The sequence below is a fragment of the Theobroma cacao genome, chromosome 1 (assembly GCF_053813885.1).
Source record: "Theobroma cacao isolate CCN51 chromosome 1, ASM5381388v1, whole genome shotgun sequence".
Lineage (NCBI taxonomy): Eukaryota > Viridiplantae > Streptophyta > Magnoliopsida > Malvales > Malvaceae > Theobroma > Theobroma cacao.
The window spans coordinates 28,597,354-28,618,779 of record NC_142639.1 but is presented as its reverse complement, the minus strand read 5'-3'; the positions used below and the strand labels follow the sequence as shown (position 1 = coordinate 28,618,779).

The following is a 21,426-nucleotide window of genomic DNA, read 5'->3' as shown; positions in this document are numbered from 1 at the left end:
TGGGTATGAGGAGTGAAAATTATGCATTATGGAAAATTTTCAATTTTTGGGGTAAAAATGTAATTTTTGAAAAGTTCGGGGGCAAAAGTGTAATTTTGAAAAATTTGCCCCACCAAAACTTTAGAAAAATCTGAAAATTTCACTTAAGACTTGGATAAGTCAAAGGGAATGCATGGTGAAAAAGTAGGACAAGTAGATGGCTAGAAAAAAAATGAATTAATAAAATATTCAAAATATGAATAAAATAATATTATTTCATTAAACTAATTAAAAAAGTATAAAAAAAATCAGCCCACCCATTCTTCTCCTTCAACATTCGGCCAAGCAAGAAACAAGAGAGAGAAAGGAGAAAATAAAACCCTATCCAAGAAATTTAAAGGGAAAATGGTGGAAATTCAAAAATCAAGTGAAAAAAAGGTAATATTTCTTAAATTTGTCTTGTGCTTTACCTTTCCCATGCATTTCCCATCATTTTCCATGGTTGAATCATGTGATTTGAGGATGATTTCAATTCTGGTCATATGGGTTTAGAGAGAGAAAGTTGTTAGATAAATTTGATTTTGAGTTATGTTAGTGTTTAGTGTTAGGTTAGCTTGTTTATGAGTAAAACAACAAGAAAAATATTTATCTTCTCCATGAATTTCTCTAGGTCGAATCTAGCCAGTGGTATGTGAGGATGAGGTTGACTTTATTTTAAGAGAATTGGGTGGAAAAATGATGAATTATGAGGTTGGAAATTAAATGGGAATTTTCGGTGCAATAAATTGAAAATTTTACCCACTAAGGGTAAAAGCGTAATTTATAGTCCGGACTGATAAATTGGACCAAATTCACAGTCATTGAGGTATTGTGGTTATAATTGGATAATTGAAATTGAAATGGATAGAATTGGAGTCGAATTGGGGATTTTAGGACTTTACATCGTGTATAGGCGAGTTAGGTCGGACATCGCAATTAAGCGATTGTCTAAACATTTCAAATCCTATCTAGTGCATACGCATGGATAAGAGCCTGAAATAATTTATGATAAATTGACACAATTTATTGAATTTTGTATCATGGATTATGGATAGGTGGTGAGTCAATTGTTTCGGGTAAGAGACTGCACCCGAGGGCGGAAGATAAGAGTATTTCTACTCCTAATACTGTGAGTAAACTTATTATCGTCTTAATTATCTAGAGTAGTTTTATACAACTGTGTGATTTTATGAAAAATGAGTTTAAATGGTAAATTGCTATGTTTTAAGAGAAATTGTGATTTTATAAAATGGTTTTATAAACTTTCTAAAAAATCTAATATTGGTTTTGAAAATAGAGTAATTGGAGACTGTCTGCTTGTGTTGCAAATTTATGGTTTTGAATTGAATGGCTTATGACAATAAATGAGCATGAATGGCTAAACTGATTTTGGTGTTATAATTATTTATACTGTGTATTCAGCCTTGAGAGGCTAGGTTGCGATAAATTGCCATGTCATGCTAGAATGAATTTTATTGATTGATGGATTATATATTAATTAGTTACTGCAACAGGGGTTCCGTGGACCAGCCTATTAGAGTGGCACGGTAAACTCCATTATATTATTACCTCGAACGGAGAGGCGCGTAGGGTATCTCCTGGGGTAAAGCTTAGGGTTCACTTCACGCCAAACCACCACGTGAAGGGGAACTCAGCCAATGCCAAGGAACGGCTGTATTTTTCTCAAACTAAAAATATATTTTAAGTGTATACAAAATTTTAACAACCTTCGCGGACTCGGTTGGATGCCATGCGCAAGGTATCACCGAGTATGAGTTTTGGCACGAGCCAAAGTTTTAAGAAATTCATAAGCCAAGTTGATTACTCGATTTATATGGATTGATTTTATTTGGTTGAAATGAACTGAAAGGTAATGAAATTACAGTATGATGACTTATTTTAATTGTCTCCATTTACTCGGCTTTAGATACTTTAGATGGTATCTGTTTACTCACTGGGATTATAAAATCTCACCGCTTCTTCCTATACATTTTTCAGGCTCAGGATAGTTTGTAGATAATCGAGTAGGACGAGAACTAAGCTCAGAACTGCATTATAGAAAGTAAGAGTTCGTAGTCTTACATTCTCTTGGTCAATTGGAGCCCACGTGTCATTGCAGATCAAAACTTATATTTTGGTTATCTGTATTTCTATTCATACAATTTTTACTTTACTTTCATGTGCGAAAACAATTATTTACGAATATTTCTATAAAAATTTATTTTATGAGAAAATAGAATATTTTATTGATTATTTTTGAATAGTACTAGTTGTTAACAATTTGCTTTCAAATGAATGTTTTAGATACTTATTTTGTTTTTAAATCATTAAATATATATTTTCTGCTTACCTACTAAATTTTTAGCAAGTTTTGAGATTTTCGAAAAAAAAAAGACGAAAATGCCCCTGTGAGCCAAAAAAAAATAATATGTTATGTTATGATTTGGAAATGATTTGTAATCCTTCGTATTTTGATTATTTGATAACTATTGCTCATCGGGGAAGTGCGAAAGTTGATACGAGAGCCTTGCGAGGTTTCGATCGACATTCGGGGTGAAGAATGTTTGTCGAGGCTTCGCAGCGGTTGTCACGGGCTCGATGGGGAGTTCCAGGTCGTGATAGGTAGTGTTGTCAAGCCCAGCCCTAAATTATCTACCATGTTACACATCAGATTGATAGAGTGATTGCATATTTGAAAAGCCCCGGAAGAATATTTGAAAGTCGATATTGCTGCTTAGAAGTACAAGTAAGTCGATTTATACCTCGAACTAATTAAAATAGGGATTTTAAGGTGAAATTAAGAGTTTCACAGTCTAGGGATGACTCAAAAAGGTAATTCAGAGTTCGAGTATCAATTTAGAGTCAAACCGAAATTTTCACTATCTAGGGGCAAAATGGTCATTTGCCACTTGAGGACAAAATGAAAATTTTAGAAAAGATTTTTTTTGGCCCTATTTGACTTATTGGAGTATGATTTGAGTATTAGAGTATGATTTGAGGTTTAGAAGTGAAAAATTTTAATTTCGGTATAATTTAGAGTATAGGGGCGAAATGGTAATTTTATCACCTCAGGGGCAAATCGATAAATTTTCACCCCTGACACTTGTCAAGACCAAGGAATTTTATTCATCATGGAAATGAATAAACATGAGAAATGTGTGGTGGAGAATTAAAGAATTAAAAGTCAAATATTTAAAGTTTGAACCAATAAGAAAATGCCATGTGTCATGCTTTTATTATTTTATTTTTTTTTATAAAAAAGGCATAAAAATCAGTCCATTTCTCCCATAGTGGTCAGCCAAACAAGAAGAGAAGAGAAACAAAGGAAGAACAAACCCTAGGTGGGAAAAATCAAAGAGAAAGTGCTGGAATTCAAGGATTTGATCAAGCAAACGTAAAATTTCTTCGATTTTGCTAGTGACTTACCTTATGCATGCATTTTCCCTTAATTTCCATGGTTGAAAAACATGCTTTCATGGTGAATTCATGGCTGGTCAAAGTGGGTATGGAGAGAGAATGATGTTAGATTGATTTGATTCTAAGTTATGTTAGTGTTTTTAGTTAGTTAAGCATGTTTAGAAACAAAACAACAAGAAAAGAATCCATTTTCCCCATGAACCTTCAATGGCCGAACCCTATGTGAAGTGTAGAAGTAATGTATTGATTTTGTGATCAAGTGAATTGGTTGAAAAATTGATGAAATGATGATTTATGGTGAGAAAATGGAATGGGAAAATTTTTAGTGATTGTGCACCACAATAGCCAAAAGTTTCAAGAATAATTGTGAGGGTTGTTAGGCTGAATTTTAGATTATTGGAATTGTATTTGGTAAATTGAAATATTAGAAATGAAATGGAGCAATTTGGAGCTAAATCGGACAAAATTGTCATTTAATCGGATAATAGGTCGAATTAAGTCAGCACTGCATTTAAGCAGTAGTCGGATAAGTTGCATATCATATCATGCATATACACCGAGCCTGAATTGATTTTATAATGATCAAGCATTGATGTGGTGAATTATGTATTGTACATTGTGGATAGGTGTTGAGTAAATTACACTGGTCAAAGTACAGAGATTATGCTTGGAGACTGGATTAGGAGTACATCGACTCCTAGAACTGTGAGTAAACTTATTATCGTCTTAATTATCTAGAGTAGTTTTATACAATTGTGTGATTTTATGAAAAGTGGGTTTAAATAGTAAATTGCTATGTTTTAGGAGAAATTATGATTTTATGAAATGATTTTATAAATTTTCTGAAAAATTGAATGCTGGTTTTGAAAATAGAGTAATTAGAGACTGCCTGCTTGTGTTGTAAATTTATGGTTTTAAATTGAATGGCTTATGACAATATATGAGCATGAATGGCTAAACTGATTTTGGTGTTAGAATTATTTGTATTGTGTATTCAGCCTTGAGAGGCTAGGTTGTGATAAATTGCCATGTCATGCAGAAAAAGATTTTATAAATCATGTGGTAGATAAAATAATCCATAGTCACTGCTGTGGTGGGGGTTTTCATGGACTGCCTATGAGAGGGGCACGGTAACCCAATTATATATTTACCTCCGGGGGGAGATGTTGGATGAAGTATCTCCTGAGGTAAAGATTTGAGTGCACTTCACGTGGACCACCGCGTGAGAGTGAGACTCAGCCAACGCTAAGGCATGACTAAAATTTCGGATGTAAAGACATTTAACAGCCTTGGCGGACTCGGTTGGGATAACTCTCGATCAAGGTATCCCTGATAACTGAGTATGAGAATGATTTTTGGCACTAGCCAAGCTTTTCAGGAAATCATAAGCCTATTTATTTATTTGGTTGAAATGAGTTGAAAGGTAATAAAATTACAATATGATGACTTATTTTAATTCGTCTCCATTTACTCGTCTTTAGATAGTTTAGATGGTGACTGTTTACTCACTAGGATTTTATAATCTCACCACCCTCAATTCCCCACATTTCAAGCTCGGGATAGCCGGTAGATAGCCGATTGCATCAAGGGCTTCAGTTAGCCTTGCATTGACAAAATTGTAGGTTCATAGACTCGCACCTTATTGGTTAGTTGGGGGCCCACGTGTCATTGTAAAAGTAATTTTATGCTTTGGTTATTTGCTTCATAGTATATATGAATATAATTAACTTTTACGCTATAAGAATTATTTACCGATAGCTTTATAAAAATTATTTTACAAGAAAATAATTTATTTTATTGAATATTTATTATTATATTCAAATGGTCAAATTTTCACTTCAAATGAATGTTTTAGATACTAAATTTGTTTTAAATCACTAAATATATATTTTCTGCTTACCTACTACATTTTTAGCAAGTTTTGAGATTTTCGATGAAAAAATGACGAAAATGCCCCTGTGAGCCAGAAAACAATATGTTATGTTCTAATTTGGAAATGACTTGTAATCCTTCAAATTACGATATTTGATAACTATTGCTCACTGGGGAAGTGTGAAAGATGATACAAGAGCCTTGCGAGGTTTCGATCGGCATTAGGGGCGAAGAATGTCTATCGAGGCTTCGCGGCGGTTGTCATGGGCTCGATGAGAGTTTCGGTTCGTGACAGTTTATTTTTATAGGGTTTAGGTTTGAGTACCTAAAAATTAACAAGTACCCTACCCATTGACATCCCTAGTATTTCTAAGGCCAGGAATATTATTATATAAATAAATGTTTAATTTTATTTAATTTTAATTGATAAATGTATTTTAAATATTAAAATAAAAATATTTTAATATTTTAATAATAAATAATAATATTTTGTATATTATCAATAACAAATATTATTGTATTACTATGTTAATAAAAAAAATGAATGTTTATGTAATAAATAATACCTTTTTATTATTTAAAGAATTTTTTTAACATTTAGTATTTAATAAAAATATTACTATTTATTATTAATAATAAATATGATTTGAATATTTTAATATGTTTAAAAGTAGTCTAACAGTTCTGTCAATATCACCATTTTAACAAGAGTGCAAAATTTTTAAAAAGCCCACACAAGGAATTTCAAATATCTTTCACAAAATCATCCGAACAACAAAAAATTATCAAATTTTCAAGATAATATCAATATTTCAGTGTTCACAATTCACTTGCTGTTAATGAATCATCACAAACACCCTTCTTCCCCTGAATGATAAATCATCCAAAGGAGCACAATCACAGAGGATTAAATTGAAATGAAATTATCATCATAATCAATTCCGTTTTGGGCTTTTGTAGGTTCATCAATTTAGGATGAATATTGGCTTGCTGAATTGGTACTTTCAGCTGCAGCTGCACAAACGTTAGGCTAACTAAGACTACACTGTCGAGCCACCAAATACCAATCCAACCAGTAGCGCAAAATCTGGGGAATCAGAGCACAAATTGTAGACGTCACCTCCACTTTTGTCTCACCCAGCAACAGTGTTGCTTCGGAGTAAGAATTCCCAGTGAACCTGCTATGATCCTAATGGCTTTGCCCAAGGTTTCTTTAGCAAGCCAGCAATGCAATCCAACAAAAATAGCTTTATTCTCTCAAAGCATAGGAGACTTGCCGCAGTGAAATTCACAAGTGCACAAAACGTAACTGAAATTCATGAAATAAAAGCATATATAAACGCATAATAAATGAACCAAAATACGTATCCAATACAAGTATAAAATCTGCCACTCAAGCCTTTTATCTATAAGAACAAGATAAGATAAATTGCCCTTCTCTCTATCTGCATCCCAGCTTTTGACATGGAGAATGCTGGTTTCACTCTTGTACTTGTCTGCGCCTTATGGATGTCCTCAGGAGTATGGTCCAGAAACAACAGGCCTGAAAACTGTGATCCAGAAAACATACAAGAAAGATATGAGAGATGGCTGGTCCAGCATGGGCGACAGTACAAGGATAAGGAGGAAATGACATTGCGCTTTGGCATTTATAAATCCAATTCTGAATTCATTGACTCTATCAATTCGCAAAACCTATCATTCAAGCTGACTGACAACAAATTTGCAGACATGACAAATGCTGAGTTCAGATCTGCCTATCTGGGTTCCTGGAGCAGAAGATCTCCAAGAGAGAGCGACGAGTTCCAGCATGACAAACATTACAATTTGTCAACTTACATAGACTGGAGAGAGAAAGGTGCTGTAACTCCAATCAAAGACCAAGGCCAATGTGGTATGACTTGAAATGCTATTAATATAATTAGATAGAGACTAAATTTTTATTCCTCTTGTCAATTCTACCTAATTCAAGACATCATATCATTAATATATAGTTTCCAGACTATGATTCGACCATTTGCTTCTTGCACTAAGTATATCCTCTTGAATCAGAGTTAAAGCGAGGGGAAACATATAGTGAAAGTAGGAGATCGACGAACAAAAGAAAATTAAAACAGCTGGACTTGTTTTAAAAAAAAAATGTATAGAAAAATATGAAGGCCAGGTGGCAGCGACATATATAGACACCACATTTGCACTGTTAAGTGCCTCGGCAGCTTTCCGAATTCAATCCGTTTATGAAAGGACTAACATTGAATGTTTTAATTACGTTTAGGAGCAGAATTATTAGATTCTATTGCCATTACATTGAACCTTACCACTATATGCATTACTTGTAGCAATTCTTCGCTGGGTTAATGGATGGCTCTCTTTAAAATTTGAGTTAACGTGTGCCCTTATGTCAAGGGTCAAACAGACATGTTTTAACATCACTTACGTTTTTGATACAGGGAGCTGTTGGGCATTCTCTGCAGTGGCAGCCATAGAAGGGATCGGTAAAATTAAAACAGGAGAATTGACATCTCTTTCAGAACAAGAGCTTATTGATTGTGACGTGAACAACGAAAACCAAGGCTGCAAAGGTGGATACATGGAAAAAGCATACGAGTTCATAATAAAGAATGGTGGAATCACCACTGAGGAAAATTATCCATACATTGGAGAAGATGGCATCTGCGACGAAATCAAAGCTAGAAATCGTGCGGTAGCAATAAGTGGATACAAAACAGTGCCTGTGAACAATGAGAGAAGTCTACAAGATGCAGTTGCCCATCAACCTGCATCTGTTGCCATCGATGCTGGAGGGTATGAATTTCAGCTGTATTCTGAGGGTATCTTCACTGGATTTTGTGGAAATCAACTCAACCACGGAGTTACAGTAGTTGGCTATGGAGAAGATGGTGGAAGAAAGTACTGGCTGGTGAAGAATTCGTGGGGCACCAGCTGGGGTGAATCTGGCTATATAAGGATGCAACGTGACTTCACTGATAAGAGAGGCATTTGCGGGATTGCTATGGAGGCTAGTTACCCTGTTAAGAGTTGAACAGGCTTTCAGGGAATTAGCCTAGGAGTTGTTGGACGATGGCTGTTTGCTTCACAGCTCTCTGGATGGTATATTCATGTTCTAATTCAAGTTAAAATTGTGACAGGGATGTAAAAGTAATAAGATTAAAAATTAAATGAAGCAAATTATGGAAAACAATTTGGTGCAACCATCACACAACAGGCGTTCCAATCAAGTCAAATGGACGGGATAAACTAAGTGAAAGTAATACGATTAATGAAAACAATAAGACGTTGATATAAATTAATGGATGGTTTAGTTGAGGAACAAAAAATCTCGTGTCCCCATTTCATGCCTCTATTGGTGCCCTTTTCATTATTCGGCCAAGCACGAAGCATCTTTTATTTGTAAACGCGGTTTCCTTGAGTTTGAGTCTATGGCCGTTAACTTTTCAACAGAGGAAACGGGGGGGTGAGGTCGGGGATGCTTTCTCTATATTTGGTGCTGAATTACCCACCCTTCACGTTACCATCAGACTGGGTTGTCCTTGGTCTTCTCCGGTGTTTCCCCTGTATGGTGAAAAAAACATTTCAATGGATGATTTTCTTTTCAATTTGGCTTTGAGGCTTCTGGTGTCCAAAGTTTAGTGTTTCTTACTCGCTCTTCCTCTTTCAAAACACCAATTTGTCTCATCATCAGTCTCAACTATTGTGTTTTTTTAAAAGATGGATTTCTTTTTCTTTTAGAAATGTGATGAGATAGCAATAGCATATCCCAAAACTCATTCAAAGCATTCATAGAGACCTATATAGGAGGGGTTATTGCCGAAGAAAATTGCTCAGGAAGACATGCAGAAGGTAAGTGAACTCAGATGAACTGTTGGGATCGCATTCAAGCCCTCATGCAAATTGATGACAACAAGGAAATGTGTGTAAAACAAAAAGAAACAAGAACCACCAGTTTATTTAGAGCAACATTGATTATGGATTCTCAATGTAGCCTTTGAAAGCTTTCAGTCATTCATGACCATCAGTGTTAGCATCAATAACATGATGATCACAGCTTAGAGTTACAGACATGAACGAAGCAAACTTGAATTGTTCAAGACTCGAGTCAGGAATAAGCTTTTCTCAGCAGACCCAATAGCAAGATGAATTTCATTACTAAAGGTGACTTGTTTCACACCAAAGGACCAGGGGCGGAGCATCCCAAAAATTTTAAAATTTTTTATATTATATATATATATATATTTAATGAGCTCTCAAAACAATTTTTTATTAAATTGTTAATACAAATAAAAAATAATAAAATAATCCTACAAATCCATTTAACATTTACCCGAGTTCTTAAATTTTTCTCAACTCTTTTAAGTTTCTTCATGCCTCTTTCCATCTCCTTCTTTTCTCTCTCTCTTCTCTTTTGTCCCTTCATTGTAAAATTATAAAAAGGTAAACTTTTTTTTATCTATCTTTTTTTATTTATATTATTATTATTAATTTTTTTTAATTCTATTCTATTTAGTCATATGTTCAAAGTTTCTATAAATTTTGTTCTCCAAATTTCTATGAACCATTAATTATATTCTTTTTTTTTTCTTTTTTGTTATGTAGTTATGTCTTTTACTTGCCATGTTCTTTTTATTTGTTATGTGTTCCCAATGACTTTTGTCTTTTAAAATTAAAAAATTATTATGTAATTCTTAAATATAAGTTGTAGGGTTACATTATTAATTGTTGATTAAAATTTCATCAATATATCATTTTTTATTAATCTTGATTATATAAGATATTTTTTTATGTGCTTTATATTTTATATTTAATTGAAAGGAAATTATTTTTGAGGATTTAGTCTCTAAACAATACTGATTATATAAGAAGAATTATTAATCTCGTATATCGTATTTAATTATTTATATTTTATGCATTATTACCTTTGGTCTTTGACCTCAAAATAAAAGTTGACTAACTCCGCCCTTGCATAAGACCCATGACTTTTATACTCTTCTACCCATAACAGACAGGGCATATTAGTCTAAAAGCCACATTACAAAATGCAACGGACCGACGCAACCAGGGAACAAAAACTCACCCACGTTTAGAGGTTTTATACAAAAGACTTTACATACCTTAACTTGGAATTTCCCTTAGAGGTCAGTCACCATATAGGACCTAGAAAATAGAAAATGTCCGCAGCATGCAGAAACAAGATCACCTAGACTACAATTCCAAACACAAGCCTCAATACCAAAACCATTTCAATCAATCCACAGAAATTCACAAACCAAAATCAGTCCGTCTGATCACAAGAGCACCAGCAAGATCCAATCCATCCTTAGTAAGTTCAAAACAACCTTGTTGAAATAATGGAAACTTACAATAAAATACAAATATTTTTGTCCAAAGAACACAGATACTTTCACTCTCAAAGTTTATACTTTTTTTCTTTCATTTTTGATAATTTATAGTTTACTAAGAATTACAAAAAGAGTACTAGGTATGAGTTGGAGAACGAGACAGAGAAAAAAACTAACAATATATATATAAAGTTAAAGGACGAAAGAAAAAAACACTAAATGGAAGAAGTAGAAGTAGTTGACGTAGGTCAGTCCAGAAGTTAAAATGAAAACATTTTCTATTTAAAAGTTAACGACAGTAAAGCCTAGATCCAAATAAAACGTTAAGAAACAAAAGAATAGACATATGGCGTTATAATAAAGAGGCACTAATAGAGACACCAAATAAGGGAAGAAGATTTTCATTCTTAGTAGAGGGGAATGATCATTACATTCGCCTTATTTTATATTAAATAGTGATTCAGCTATTTGATTCAAAGAATGGTTATTTAAGGGAATAGCCAATTCTCCCTTATTACCCATCCTCCCCTAATAGCTATTCTTGGCTCTTATCCAAGAATAACAATTACGAGTCTATTTCTTAGATAGTGGATTGGATGCGCAAAAAACAAAGAGGGAGGGATGTTGTTTAAAGTGGACTTTAAGAAGGCCTACGATTGTGTTACTTGAAAATTTCTTGAGTTCAGCATGACAAAAATTGGGTTTAGCACAAAAATGGATAAATTGGATATAGAGGTGTATCACTACAACAAAGTTATTGATTTTGGTGAATGGATTCAAAATGGAGAGGGGCTTAAGACAAGGATGCCCGTTAACTCTTTTTCTGTTCAATATGGTGGGGGAGGTTTTGAGTGGTATGCTTAGGAAAGCTGAAGTATTAGGCATGTATAAAAGTGTTATTGTAAAACCCAACCCTATAAATACATGTCATGACATACATGCACTGAGTAGCATGTTATTATGCTAGGAAAGCACATAAGAAAAGACGAAACTCGATATCGTACCTAACGGTACACTTGAGTTGATTTAACCTCGAACTAGTTCAAATAGGAATTGTAGGATGAAATTTAATATTTTATAGTCCAGGAATGACTAAAAATGATTGTTCGGAGTTCGAGGGTTCATTTGGGGTAAAATTAGAAATTTTGATATTTAAGGGCAAAATCGTCATTTTGCCACCTAAGATAATAATTTGATCATGGAGTGAAATTTTTGATCAAGATTAACTATTTGGAGTATAATTTAATGATAGGAAGTGAAAAAGTTTAATTCTGGTGATTTTTGGAGTGTAGGGGCAAAATCGTAATTTTGCCACCCATGGACAAAATTTGAGATTTTGAGAGAATTTAGATCAAATTTGACAAATTGGAGAATGGTATGAGTATAAGGGGTGAAAAATATGTCTATGGACAATTTTTCAATTTTTGGGGCAAAAATGTAATTTTTGACTTTTACGGGGGCAAAAGTGTAAATTGCAAAAATTACTCCACCGAGACTTTGGATGAGTCTGAGAATTTTATTTAAGCTATGAATATATGAGACAAGTGTATGGCGAAAATTTTATTTTGATTGTTTTTGATCTAAAATAGTAAATATTCTCTAAAAACTCGATATTTAACAATGATTGCTCACAGGAAAGGAAAGAAACTGATATGTAAGCCTTGCGGGGTTCCGGTTGACATTCCGGATAATGAGTGTCAATTGGGACGTCGCGGCGATTGTCATGGGCCTGAGGGAGGTTCCGGGTTGTGACAATTCTATTGGTATCAGAGCTTTTGGTTTTAAAGATCAAAGTTTTTAGTTTTAAAGTTGTTTTAAAAATTTACAATATCAGTGTGGCCACGGATTAAGTTAAGTTAGGTTAGGTTGAATAGAATGCATGCATCTGCATATAGAGCCTAAGGTTACCTAAACTTGCTCGTATTTTTTTTTATAGATTACAATGCCTCCTCGACGCGGACGTCCACCTCTCACTAGATCGGTTGGGAGGGGAAAAGGTCGTTCCCAACGTCATCAGCCAAATACAGTAGAGGAGGAATCAGCTGCATCTACCATTCGGGCAGCACCTGCTGCTGAGCAGGCCGATAGTCCTCCACATCCTCCATCTCCTCAGCCACCTACGGGTATTCCCGCCATGCCTACTGAGGCAGCACAAGCATTGGCAGCTTTCTTTGCAGCAATGGTTGGTCAAGCTCAGACTGGTCAAGTTCCACCTGTACTGCCTCCAACTACTCCTTTAGTTCCACCACCAGTACAGGATGTATCCATTTCCAAGAAGCTGAAGGAGGCTAGGCAATTGGGTTGTGTATCTTTCACGGGTGAGTTGGATGCCACTGTGGCAAAGGACTGGATTAATCAGGTTTCAGAGACACTCTCTGATATGAGATTAGACGACGACATGAAGCTGATGGTGGCTACGAGATTATTAGAGAAGAGGGCTCGTACTTGGTGGAATTCGGTGAAGTCCTGTTCCGCTACTCCTCAGACATGGTCTGATTTTCTCAGGGAATTCGATGGTCAGTATTTCACTTATTTCCATCAGAAAGAAAAGAAGAGAGAATTTCTGAGTTTGAAACAGGGAAATCTAACTGTAGAGGAGTACGAGACTCGTTTTAACGAGTTAATGTTATATGTACCAGATCTGGTGAAATCTGAGCAGGATCAGGCCAGTTATTTCGAGGAAGGGCTCCGTAATGAGATTAGAGAGCGGATGACAGTGACTGGTAGGGAGCCGCATAAGGAGGTGGTACAGATGGCTTTACGAGCTGAGAAGCTCGCGACTGAGAATAGGAGGATTCGGACTGAGTTTGCAAAAAGGAGGAATCCTGGTATGTCTTCTAGTCAGCCAGTAAAAAGAGGCAAGGACTCAGCGATTTCAGGGAGTACTACTTCTGTTTCCGTGACATCTCCTCGACCTCCATTTCCACCATCACAACAGAGACCTTCGAGGTTTAGCAGATCTGCTATGACTGGTTCTGGGAAGAGTTTCGGAGGTTCTGACAGATGCAGAAATTGTGGGAATTATCATAGTGGGCTATGTAGAGAGCCAACAAGATGTTTCCAATGTGGACAAACGGGTCATATTAGGAGTAATTGCCCACGGTTAGGACGAGCCACGGTAGTTGCATCATCTTCACCAGCTCGCACTGATATACAGAGGAGAGATTCTTCTGGGTTGCCACCGAGACAGGGAGTAGCCATACGGTCCGGTGTGGAGAGTAATACCCCGGCACATCCACCTTCGAGACCACAGACTCGTACCTCGACAAGAGTTTTCGCTGTGACGGAAGATGAGGCACAAGTCCGACCTGGAGCAGTGACAGGTACTATGTCTTTATTTGATAAAGATGCTTATGTTTTGATAGATTCTGGCTCAGATAGGTCTTATGTGAGCACCACATTTGCATCAATTGCTGATAGAAACTTGTCACCATTAGAGGAAGAAATTGTAATTCACACCCCTTTAGGAGAAAAGCTAGTTAGAAATAGTTGTTATAGAGACTGTGGGGTAAGGGTAGGCGAGGAAGAATTTAGGGGTGACTTAATTCCTCTAGAGATCTTGGATTTTGATCTAATATTGGGTATGGACTGGTTAACTGCACATCGGGCGAACGTGGATTGTTTCCGAAAGGAAGTTATTCTCCGAAATTCGGAGGGAGCAGAGATTGTGTTTGTAGGGAAACGTCGAGTATTACCGTCCTGTGTAATCTCGGCCATCAAAGCTTCGAAATTAGTGCAGAAAGGGTATTCGACTTATTTGGCATACGTGATTGATACTTCAAAGGGGGAACCTAAGTTAGAGGATGTCCCGATAGTAAGTGAGTTTCCTGATGTATTTCCTGATGATTTACCGGGACTGCCTCCTGATCGAGAGCTTGAGTTCCTTATTGATTTACTTTCGGGTACCGCACCTATTTCTATCCCTCCATATAGAATGGCTCCGGCAGAGTTGAAGGAGTTGAAAGTACAATTGCAAGAGTTGGTGGACAAGGGTTTTATACGCCCTAGTATATCTCCGTGGGGAGCACCGGTTTTATTTGTGAAAAAGAAAGACGGTACACTTCGGTTATGTATCGATTACCGACAGCTTAACAGAATGACCATTAAGAACAAGTATCCGTTACCGAGGATTGATGATCTTTTCGATCAATTACAGGGAGCTACAGTGTTTTCCAAGGTTGATCTAAGGTCTGGGTATCATCAGTTGAGGATTAAAGAACAAGATGTACCCAAGACAGCGTTCAGGACTCGGTACGGTCATTATGAGTTCTTGGTCATGCCTTTCGGGTTAACTAACGCACCGGCAGCTTTTATGGATCTCATGAATAGGGTGTTCCACCCTTACTTGGACAAGTTTGTTATTGTGTTCATTGATGACATACTGGTTTACTCGAGAGATAATGATGAGCACGCTGCCCACTTGCGTATAGTATTACAAACTTTGAGGGAAAGACAGTTGTATGCAAAGTTTTCGAAGTGTGAGTTTTGGTTACAGGAAGTGGTATTCTTGGGACACGTAGTATCGAGAACTGGAATATATGTTGATCCTAAGAAAGTAGAGGCAATTTTACAATGGGAGCAACCTAAGACAGTGACGGAGATTCGTAGTTTCCTCGGATTAGCCGGTTATTATCGGAGGTTTGTTCAGGGGTTTTCCTTAATAGCAGCTCCTTTGACCCGTCTAACTCGTAAGGGAGTTAAGTTTGTGTGGGATGATGTTTGTGAGAATCGATTTCAGGAGCTAAAGAACCGGTTAACCTCCGCTCCCGTTTTAACACTTCCTGTTAATGGTAAGGGATTTGTAGTATATAGTGATGCCTCAAAGTTGGGGTTAGGGTGCGTATTGATGCAGGATGAAAAAGTTGTGGCTTATGCTTCTAGACAGCTAAAGAGGCATGAAGCAAATTACCCTACCCATGATTTAGAGTTAGCAGCAGTGGTGTTTGCTTTAAAAATCTGGAGGCATTACTTGTATGGTGAGCATTGTCGGATATTTACGGATCATAAGAGTTTAAAATATTTGCTCACCCAAAAGGAGCTTAATTTGAGGCAAAGGCGATGGTTGGAGTTGATAAAAGATTATGACTTGGTGATAGACTATCATCCGGGAAAGGTGAACGTTGTAGCTGATGCCTTAAGTCGTAAGTCTTCATCGTCTTTAGCAGCACTTCAGAGTTGTTATTTTCCAGCATTAATAGAGATGAAATCTCTTGGGGTCCAGTTGAGAAATGGTGAGGATGGATCCTTATTGGCAAACTTCATTGTGCGACCTTCGTTACTTAATCAGATCAAGGACATTCAGAGGACTGATGATGAGTTAAGAAAAGAAATTCAAAAACTGACCGATGGAGGAGTTAGTGAGTTCAGATTTGGAGAGGATAACGTCTTGATGTTTAAAGATCGAGTTTGTGTTCCTGAGGGAAACCAGTTGAGACAGGCGATCATGGAAGAAGCTCATTCATCTGCTTATGCATTACATCCCGGAAGCACCAAGATGTATAGGACTATCAGGGAGAATTATTGGTGGCCGGGTATGAAGCGAGACGTAGCAGAATTCGTAGCAAAGTGTCTCGTATGTCAGCAAGTTAAGGCGGAGCATCAGAGGCCAGCAGGTACACTTCAGTCTTTACCTGTTCCCGAGTGGAAATGGGAGCATGTAACTATGGATTTTGTTTTGGGATTGCCGCGGACACAGAGGGGAAAGGATGCGATTTGGGTGATCGTAGATCGGTTGACTAAGTCCGCTCACTTTTTAGCTGTCCATAGTACATACTCTATTGAGAAGCTAGCTCAGCTCTATATAGATGAGATTGTGAGGCTACATGGAGTTCCCGTTTCTATAGTGTAAGACCGAGATCCTCGATTCACTTCTCGATTCTGGCCGAAATTTCAAGAAGCTCTCGGAACCAAATTGAAATTTAGCACTGCTTTTCACCCACAGACGGATGGTCAGTCAGAGAGGACTATCCAGACCTTGGAGGATATGTTACGGGCTTGTGTCATTGACTTTATTGGGAGTTGGGACAGACATTTGCCATTGGTGGAGTTCGCGTATAATAACAGTTTTCAGTCTAGTATTGGGATGGCACCATACGAGGCTTTGTATGGAAGGAAGTGCCGAACTCCGCTCTGTTGGGATGAAGTAGGTGAAAGGAAGTTAGTGAGTGTGGAATTGATCGAGCTAACTAATGACAAGATCAAGGTTATACGAGAGAGGCTAAAGGTAGCCCAGGATAGGCAGAAGAGCTATGCAGATAAACGGAGAAAAGACTTGGAGTTTGAGATCGATGATAAAGTTTTTCTTAAGGTTTCTCCTTGGAAAGGTAATAATTTGAATACTTTGAAGTATTAAATCTTATTGATTATACTATCATGATAAATTATGGTGTTTTATTGGATAATGAAAGGTGTGATTCGATTTGCGAAGAGGGGAAAGCTCAACCCGAGATATATTGGACCATTCCGAATCATTGAAAGGATTGGACCAGTGGCTTATCGGTTAGAATTACCTCCGGAGTTAGATCGGATCCACAACGTTTTCCATGTCTCCATGCTTAAGAAATATGTACCAGATCCCTCTCACGTCCTCGAAGCACCTCCGATCGAGTTGCATGACGATTTGAAGTTCGAGGTACAACCTGTGAGTATCTTGGATCGAAAGGATCGAGTACTGAGAAACAAGAGTATTTCAATGGTCAAAGTATTGTGGAAAAATGCTCGAATGGAGGAAATGACATGGGAAGTAGAGCATCAGATGAGGAACCAATACCCGCATCTATTTGTCGAATCTGGTAAGTGAAATTTTGAGGTCAAAATTTTATTTTAAGGGGGGTAGAATTGTAAAACCCAACCCTATAAATACATGTCATGACATACATGCACTGAGTAGCATGTTATTATGCTAGGAAAGCACATAAGAAAAGACGAAACTCGATATCGTACCTAACGGTACACTTGAGTTGATTTAACCTCGAACTAGTTCAAATAGGAATTGTAGGATGAAATTTAATATTTTATAGTCCAGGAATGACTAAAAATGATTGTTCGGAGTTCGAGGGTTCATTTGGGGTAAAATTAGAAATTTTGATATTTAAGGGCAAAATCGTCATTTTGCCACCTAAGATAATAATTTGATCATGGAGTGAAATTTTTGATCAAGATTAACTATTTGGAGTATAATTTAATGATAGGAAGTGAAAAAGTTTAATTCTGGTGATTTTTGGAGTGTAGGGGCAAAATCGTAATTTTGCCACCCATGGACAAAATTTGAGATTTTGAGAGAATTTAGATCAAATTTGACAAATTGGAGAATGGTATGAGTATAAGGGGTGAAAAATATGTCTATGGACAATTTTTCAATTTTTGGGGCAAAAATGTAATTTTTGACTTTTACGGGGGCAAAAGTGTAAATTGCAAAAATTACTCCACCGAGACTTTGGATGAGTCTGAGAATTTTATTTAAGCTATGAATATATGAGACAAGTGTGTGGCGAAAATTTTATTTTGATTGTTTTTGATCTAAAATAGTAAATATTCTCTAAAAACTCGATATTTAACAATGATTGCTCACAGGAAAGGAAAGAAACTGATATGTAAGCCTTGCGGGGTTCCGGTTGGCATTCCGGATAATGAGTGTCAATTGGGACGTCGCGGCGATTGTCATGGGCCTGAGGGAGGTTCCGGGTTGTGACAGTTATGGTAGGGAACGACAGGGTCTCAATTTCACATTTATAATATGCTGACAATACTATCATTTTTCGTGAACCGAAGCTAGAGTACATGATGAGGGTGAAAAAAGTCCTTAGATGCTTTCAAAGTGTATCTAGGCTAAAGATTATTTTCTATAAAAGTCACTTGATTGGAATAGGGGTTGAGCAGAATGTTGTTGGGAATTGAACAAAGAGGATTCCATGTCAAGTAGGAAAAATCCTTGCCACGTATTTGGGGCTGCCATTGGGATTCAATTATAACTCCATTAAATATTAGAAACCGGTGCTTGATAAATTAGGGAATAAATTGGCAAGCTAGAAGGCCAAAACATTATCACTAGGGGGAAGAGTGACTTTATTGAAATCGGTATTGGCAAGCTTGTTGATTTTTTATATGTTGTTATTTCAAGTTTCAATCCAAGTGAAGAATAAGCTTGAAAGAATTCAAAAAAACTTTTTATGAATGGGAGCTAATTTGAAAAGAAAGATCCACTATGTGAGATAGGACAGTTTGTAATTACAAGGAGTGTGGAGGTATCAAGATCACAGACATAAAGGTGAAAAACTGTGCTTGACTAAACAAGTGGATTTGAGATATGGAAAGGAAAAAGATAACTTATGGAGCAAAGTCCTTGTGGAGAAAACTGTTAGTGATCCTTCAATGCTCTTATCGAGTGTGAGTGCAAACATGAGAGTTTCAACACTTTGGAAACGAATCATTAGTCCATTGACTTTTACTAACAAGTATTTCTTGTAGGTTTACTCTAACCTTGGTTTTGTTGTGGGAAATGATGAAAACATGAAGTTTTGGCAAGGAGAATGAATAGAAGGAGTCATTTTGTCTCTAACTTTCTTAAGAATATTTGCATTGGCACAAAACATATCTAACAGGATAGTTGAAGATGGAAAATAAGAAAGTGAGAATTGGGTCTGGGATATTCATTTGAGAAGACAATTGTTTGGATGGGACGTTGAGCAATGGGAACAATTGGGAGAAGTCCTTTGTGAATTTCAACTTAGTAAAAAGTTTACTGATGAGCTGGTATGGGAAAGGGAAGCAAGTAGAATTTACACTACCAAATCATTTTGCAAGTGTGCACTAATCTGAACTAAAATTGTGGATGGAATTTGGAAACAAGTATGGGTAGACTTAGCACCCTTTAGAGTGGAGACTTTTGTTTAACAGCTCCTGCACGGTAAAATTGCAATTAAGGATAAGTTAGCAAAAGGGGAATGCTTATGAATAATGCATAGCAATGTGTGTTGTGTAACCATGAAAGAGAAACAAGTCAGCATCTATTTGTGGCGTGTTTAGAGCCATGGAAAATTTGAGTAGGGTGGTGTAAGGCATGGGGGGGTGCAATGGAGCTCACCAAACGATATCAGACCTTTTTTTGAAGCTTAGAATGGATGTTAAATGGGTGTGAAAGACAGAAGGATATGGAAAATGGCATTTTCAGTGGTAGTATGGACAATTTAGAAATGCAAAAACGAAGTGGTGTTTGAAGGCAAGAAGTGGAATAGTGAGGAATGCTTAGATTCAGTAAGGTTAAGGGTGGCTGTATGGATGAAGGCAAAATGGCCAAAGGAATTCCCATCTATCCTTGACATGTACAAATAGTTACTTGAGTCAAAATAGATCAAAAAGAAAGCCAAAGCAAAATGGGGATAAAATGGGAAATGTTGCAACAAGGTCAAATGAAGTTTAACGTTGATGAGGCAGCAAGAGGATGTCCGAGGCCTACAAAACTTGGCAATATAATAAGGAATTCACTGAAGAAGCTAATGTTGTATTCTCCAAATCTATTAGATTGGCTAATTCAAATTTAGCCAAAATATTAGCAGTGAGGGAAGCATTTGCAATCTTTACGGCATCAAGGTGGAGAAACAAGCATAAGTTAGTGACTAAAAGCGACTTAGCCTATGTTGTTAAGTGGATACGACAACTAAATACAACTCCTTAGAGGATGCAAAAACAGATGATCTAGATAGAGAGACTAAAAGAAAAACCAATGGGATAAGAAATTAATCATGTGATAAGGGAAGCAAATCAAAGAGCTGACACTTTAGCTAAGGGAGGGTTGTATCTACAAATTGATATTTTGAAAGTATATGAACGATATGGCTGACCTATGATAGGTAAGCTACAATTGACGGTTACAGTGAGGCGAGTTTTCCATAGGCAAAGTTTATACTAGTTTGGAAATTTATTAGGGCTTATGGGAACACATTTGATAGCTTTTTTTTGTATAGGTGAATCTTACGATAGCAGATTTTTGCACACAAGGATGTGAGGAGTTTTTTCTTTTAAGGCCTTTTGTTTGAAAGTGTATAATGTCAAGGTGAAGGCCTTATTTTGTTTCACTTCTTTTGTTTGAAGTTGGCAAGGTGTTCTTAGGACAATTTACGTACATATTATGTGGGGAAATATTAGGGGGTATGTGTAACATCCCCAATTTTTTATGTAAACTAACGATGATTTATGAATATGTGAAGTTTTGAGGACTTTGATGATATGTTATGTACGCTAAGTGTTTGAGAGCATATATATTGACACTTAGGCAAAACTTTGAGGAAATATGTGATAAATCCCATAATTTGAAGACAAGTTCAAGGTTTGATGTTATGTTTATGAATTTATGTGTATAAGTGATAACTCTATCATATAGAGTTATTTGGACTTAATTTTGATAGTAATTTAACTTAGTTCTTGTATTAATACATAAAAATTAATAGGTTTTATTTAATTATTTTCAATTATTTATTTTAGGTGAGTAAATCTAATCTTAGTTAATTTTATGCTTAATTTGGTGTTAATATGGTTAAGATAGGTTGTTACTGATTTATATATGCTTTTGTAGGTGTTTGATGAAAAAAGAATTTTAATGAAAGAAGGAGAGCAATTTCAAGGTGCAGACTTACACAACGCATGTTTTGGTATTTTGAACATAACTCTCTCTACAGAACTCAAAATGAGATTATTGTTAAACCATTGGAAAAATAAGAGAAAAAGCTACAACTTTTGGGTTTACCACTTCGTCCAGTTCGACTTT

General features: G+C 36.3%; 1 protein-coding gene across 1 annotated transcript in view; it reads left to right on the top strand.

Moving 5' to 3' along the window:
• The first annotated feature begins 6,771 nt into the window (after nt 1–6,771).
• LOC18612964 (KDEL-tailed cysteine endopeptidase CEP1) overlaps nt 6,772–21,426 on the top strand; it is a 47,045-nt gene continuing 32,390 nt past the window's right edge. The window contains exons 1-3 of the mRNA XM_088808723.1: nt 6,772–7,201; nt 7,758–8,345; nt 13,787–14,337. Of these exons, the coding sequence (XP_088664849.1) occupies nt 6,772–7,201; nt 7,758–8,345; nt 13,787–14,337 (1,569 nt within the window). The remainder of the gene's footprint in view (nt 7,202–7,757; nt 8,346–13,786; nt 14,338–21,426) is intronic.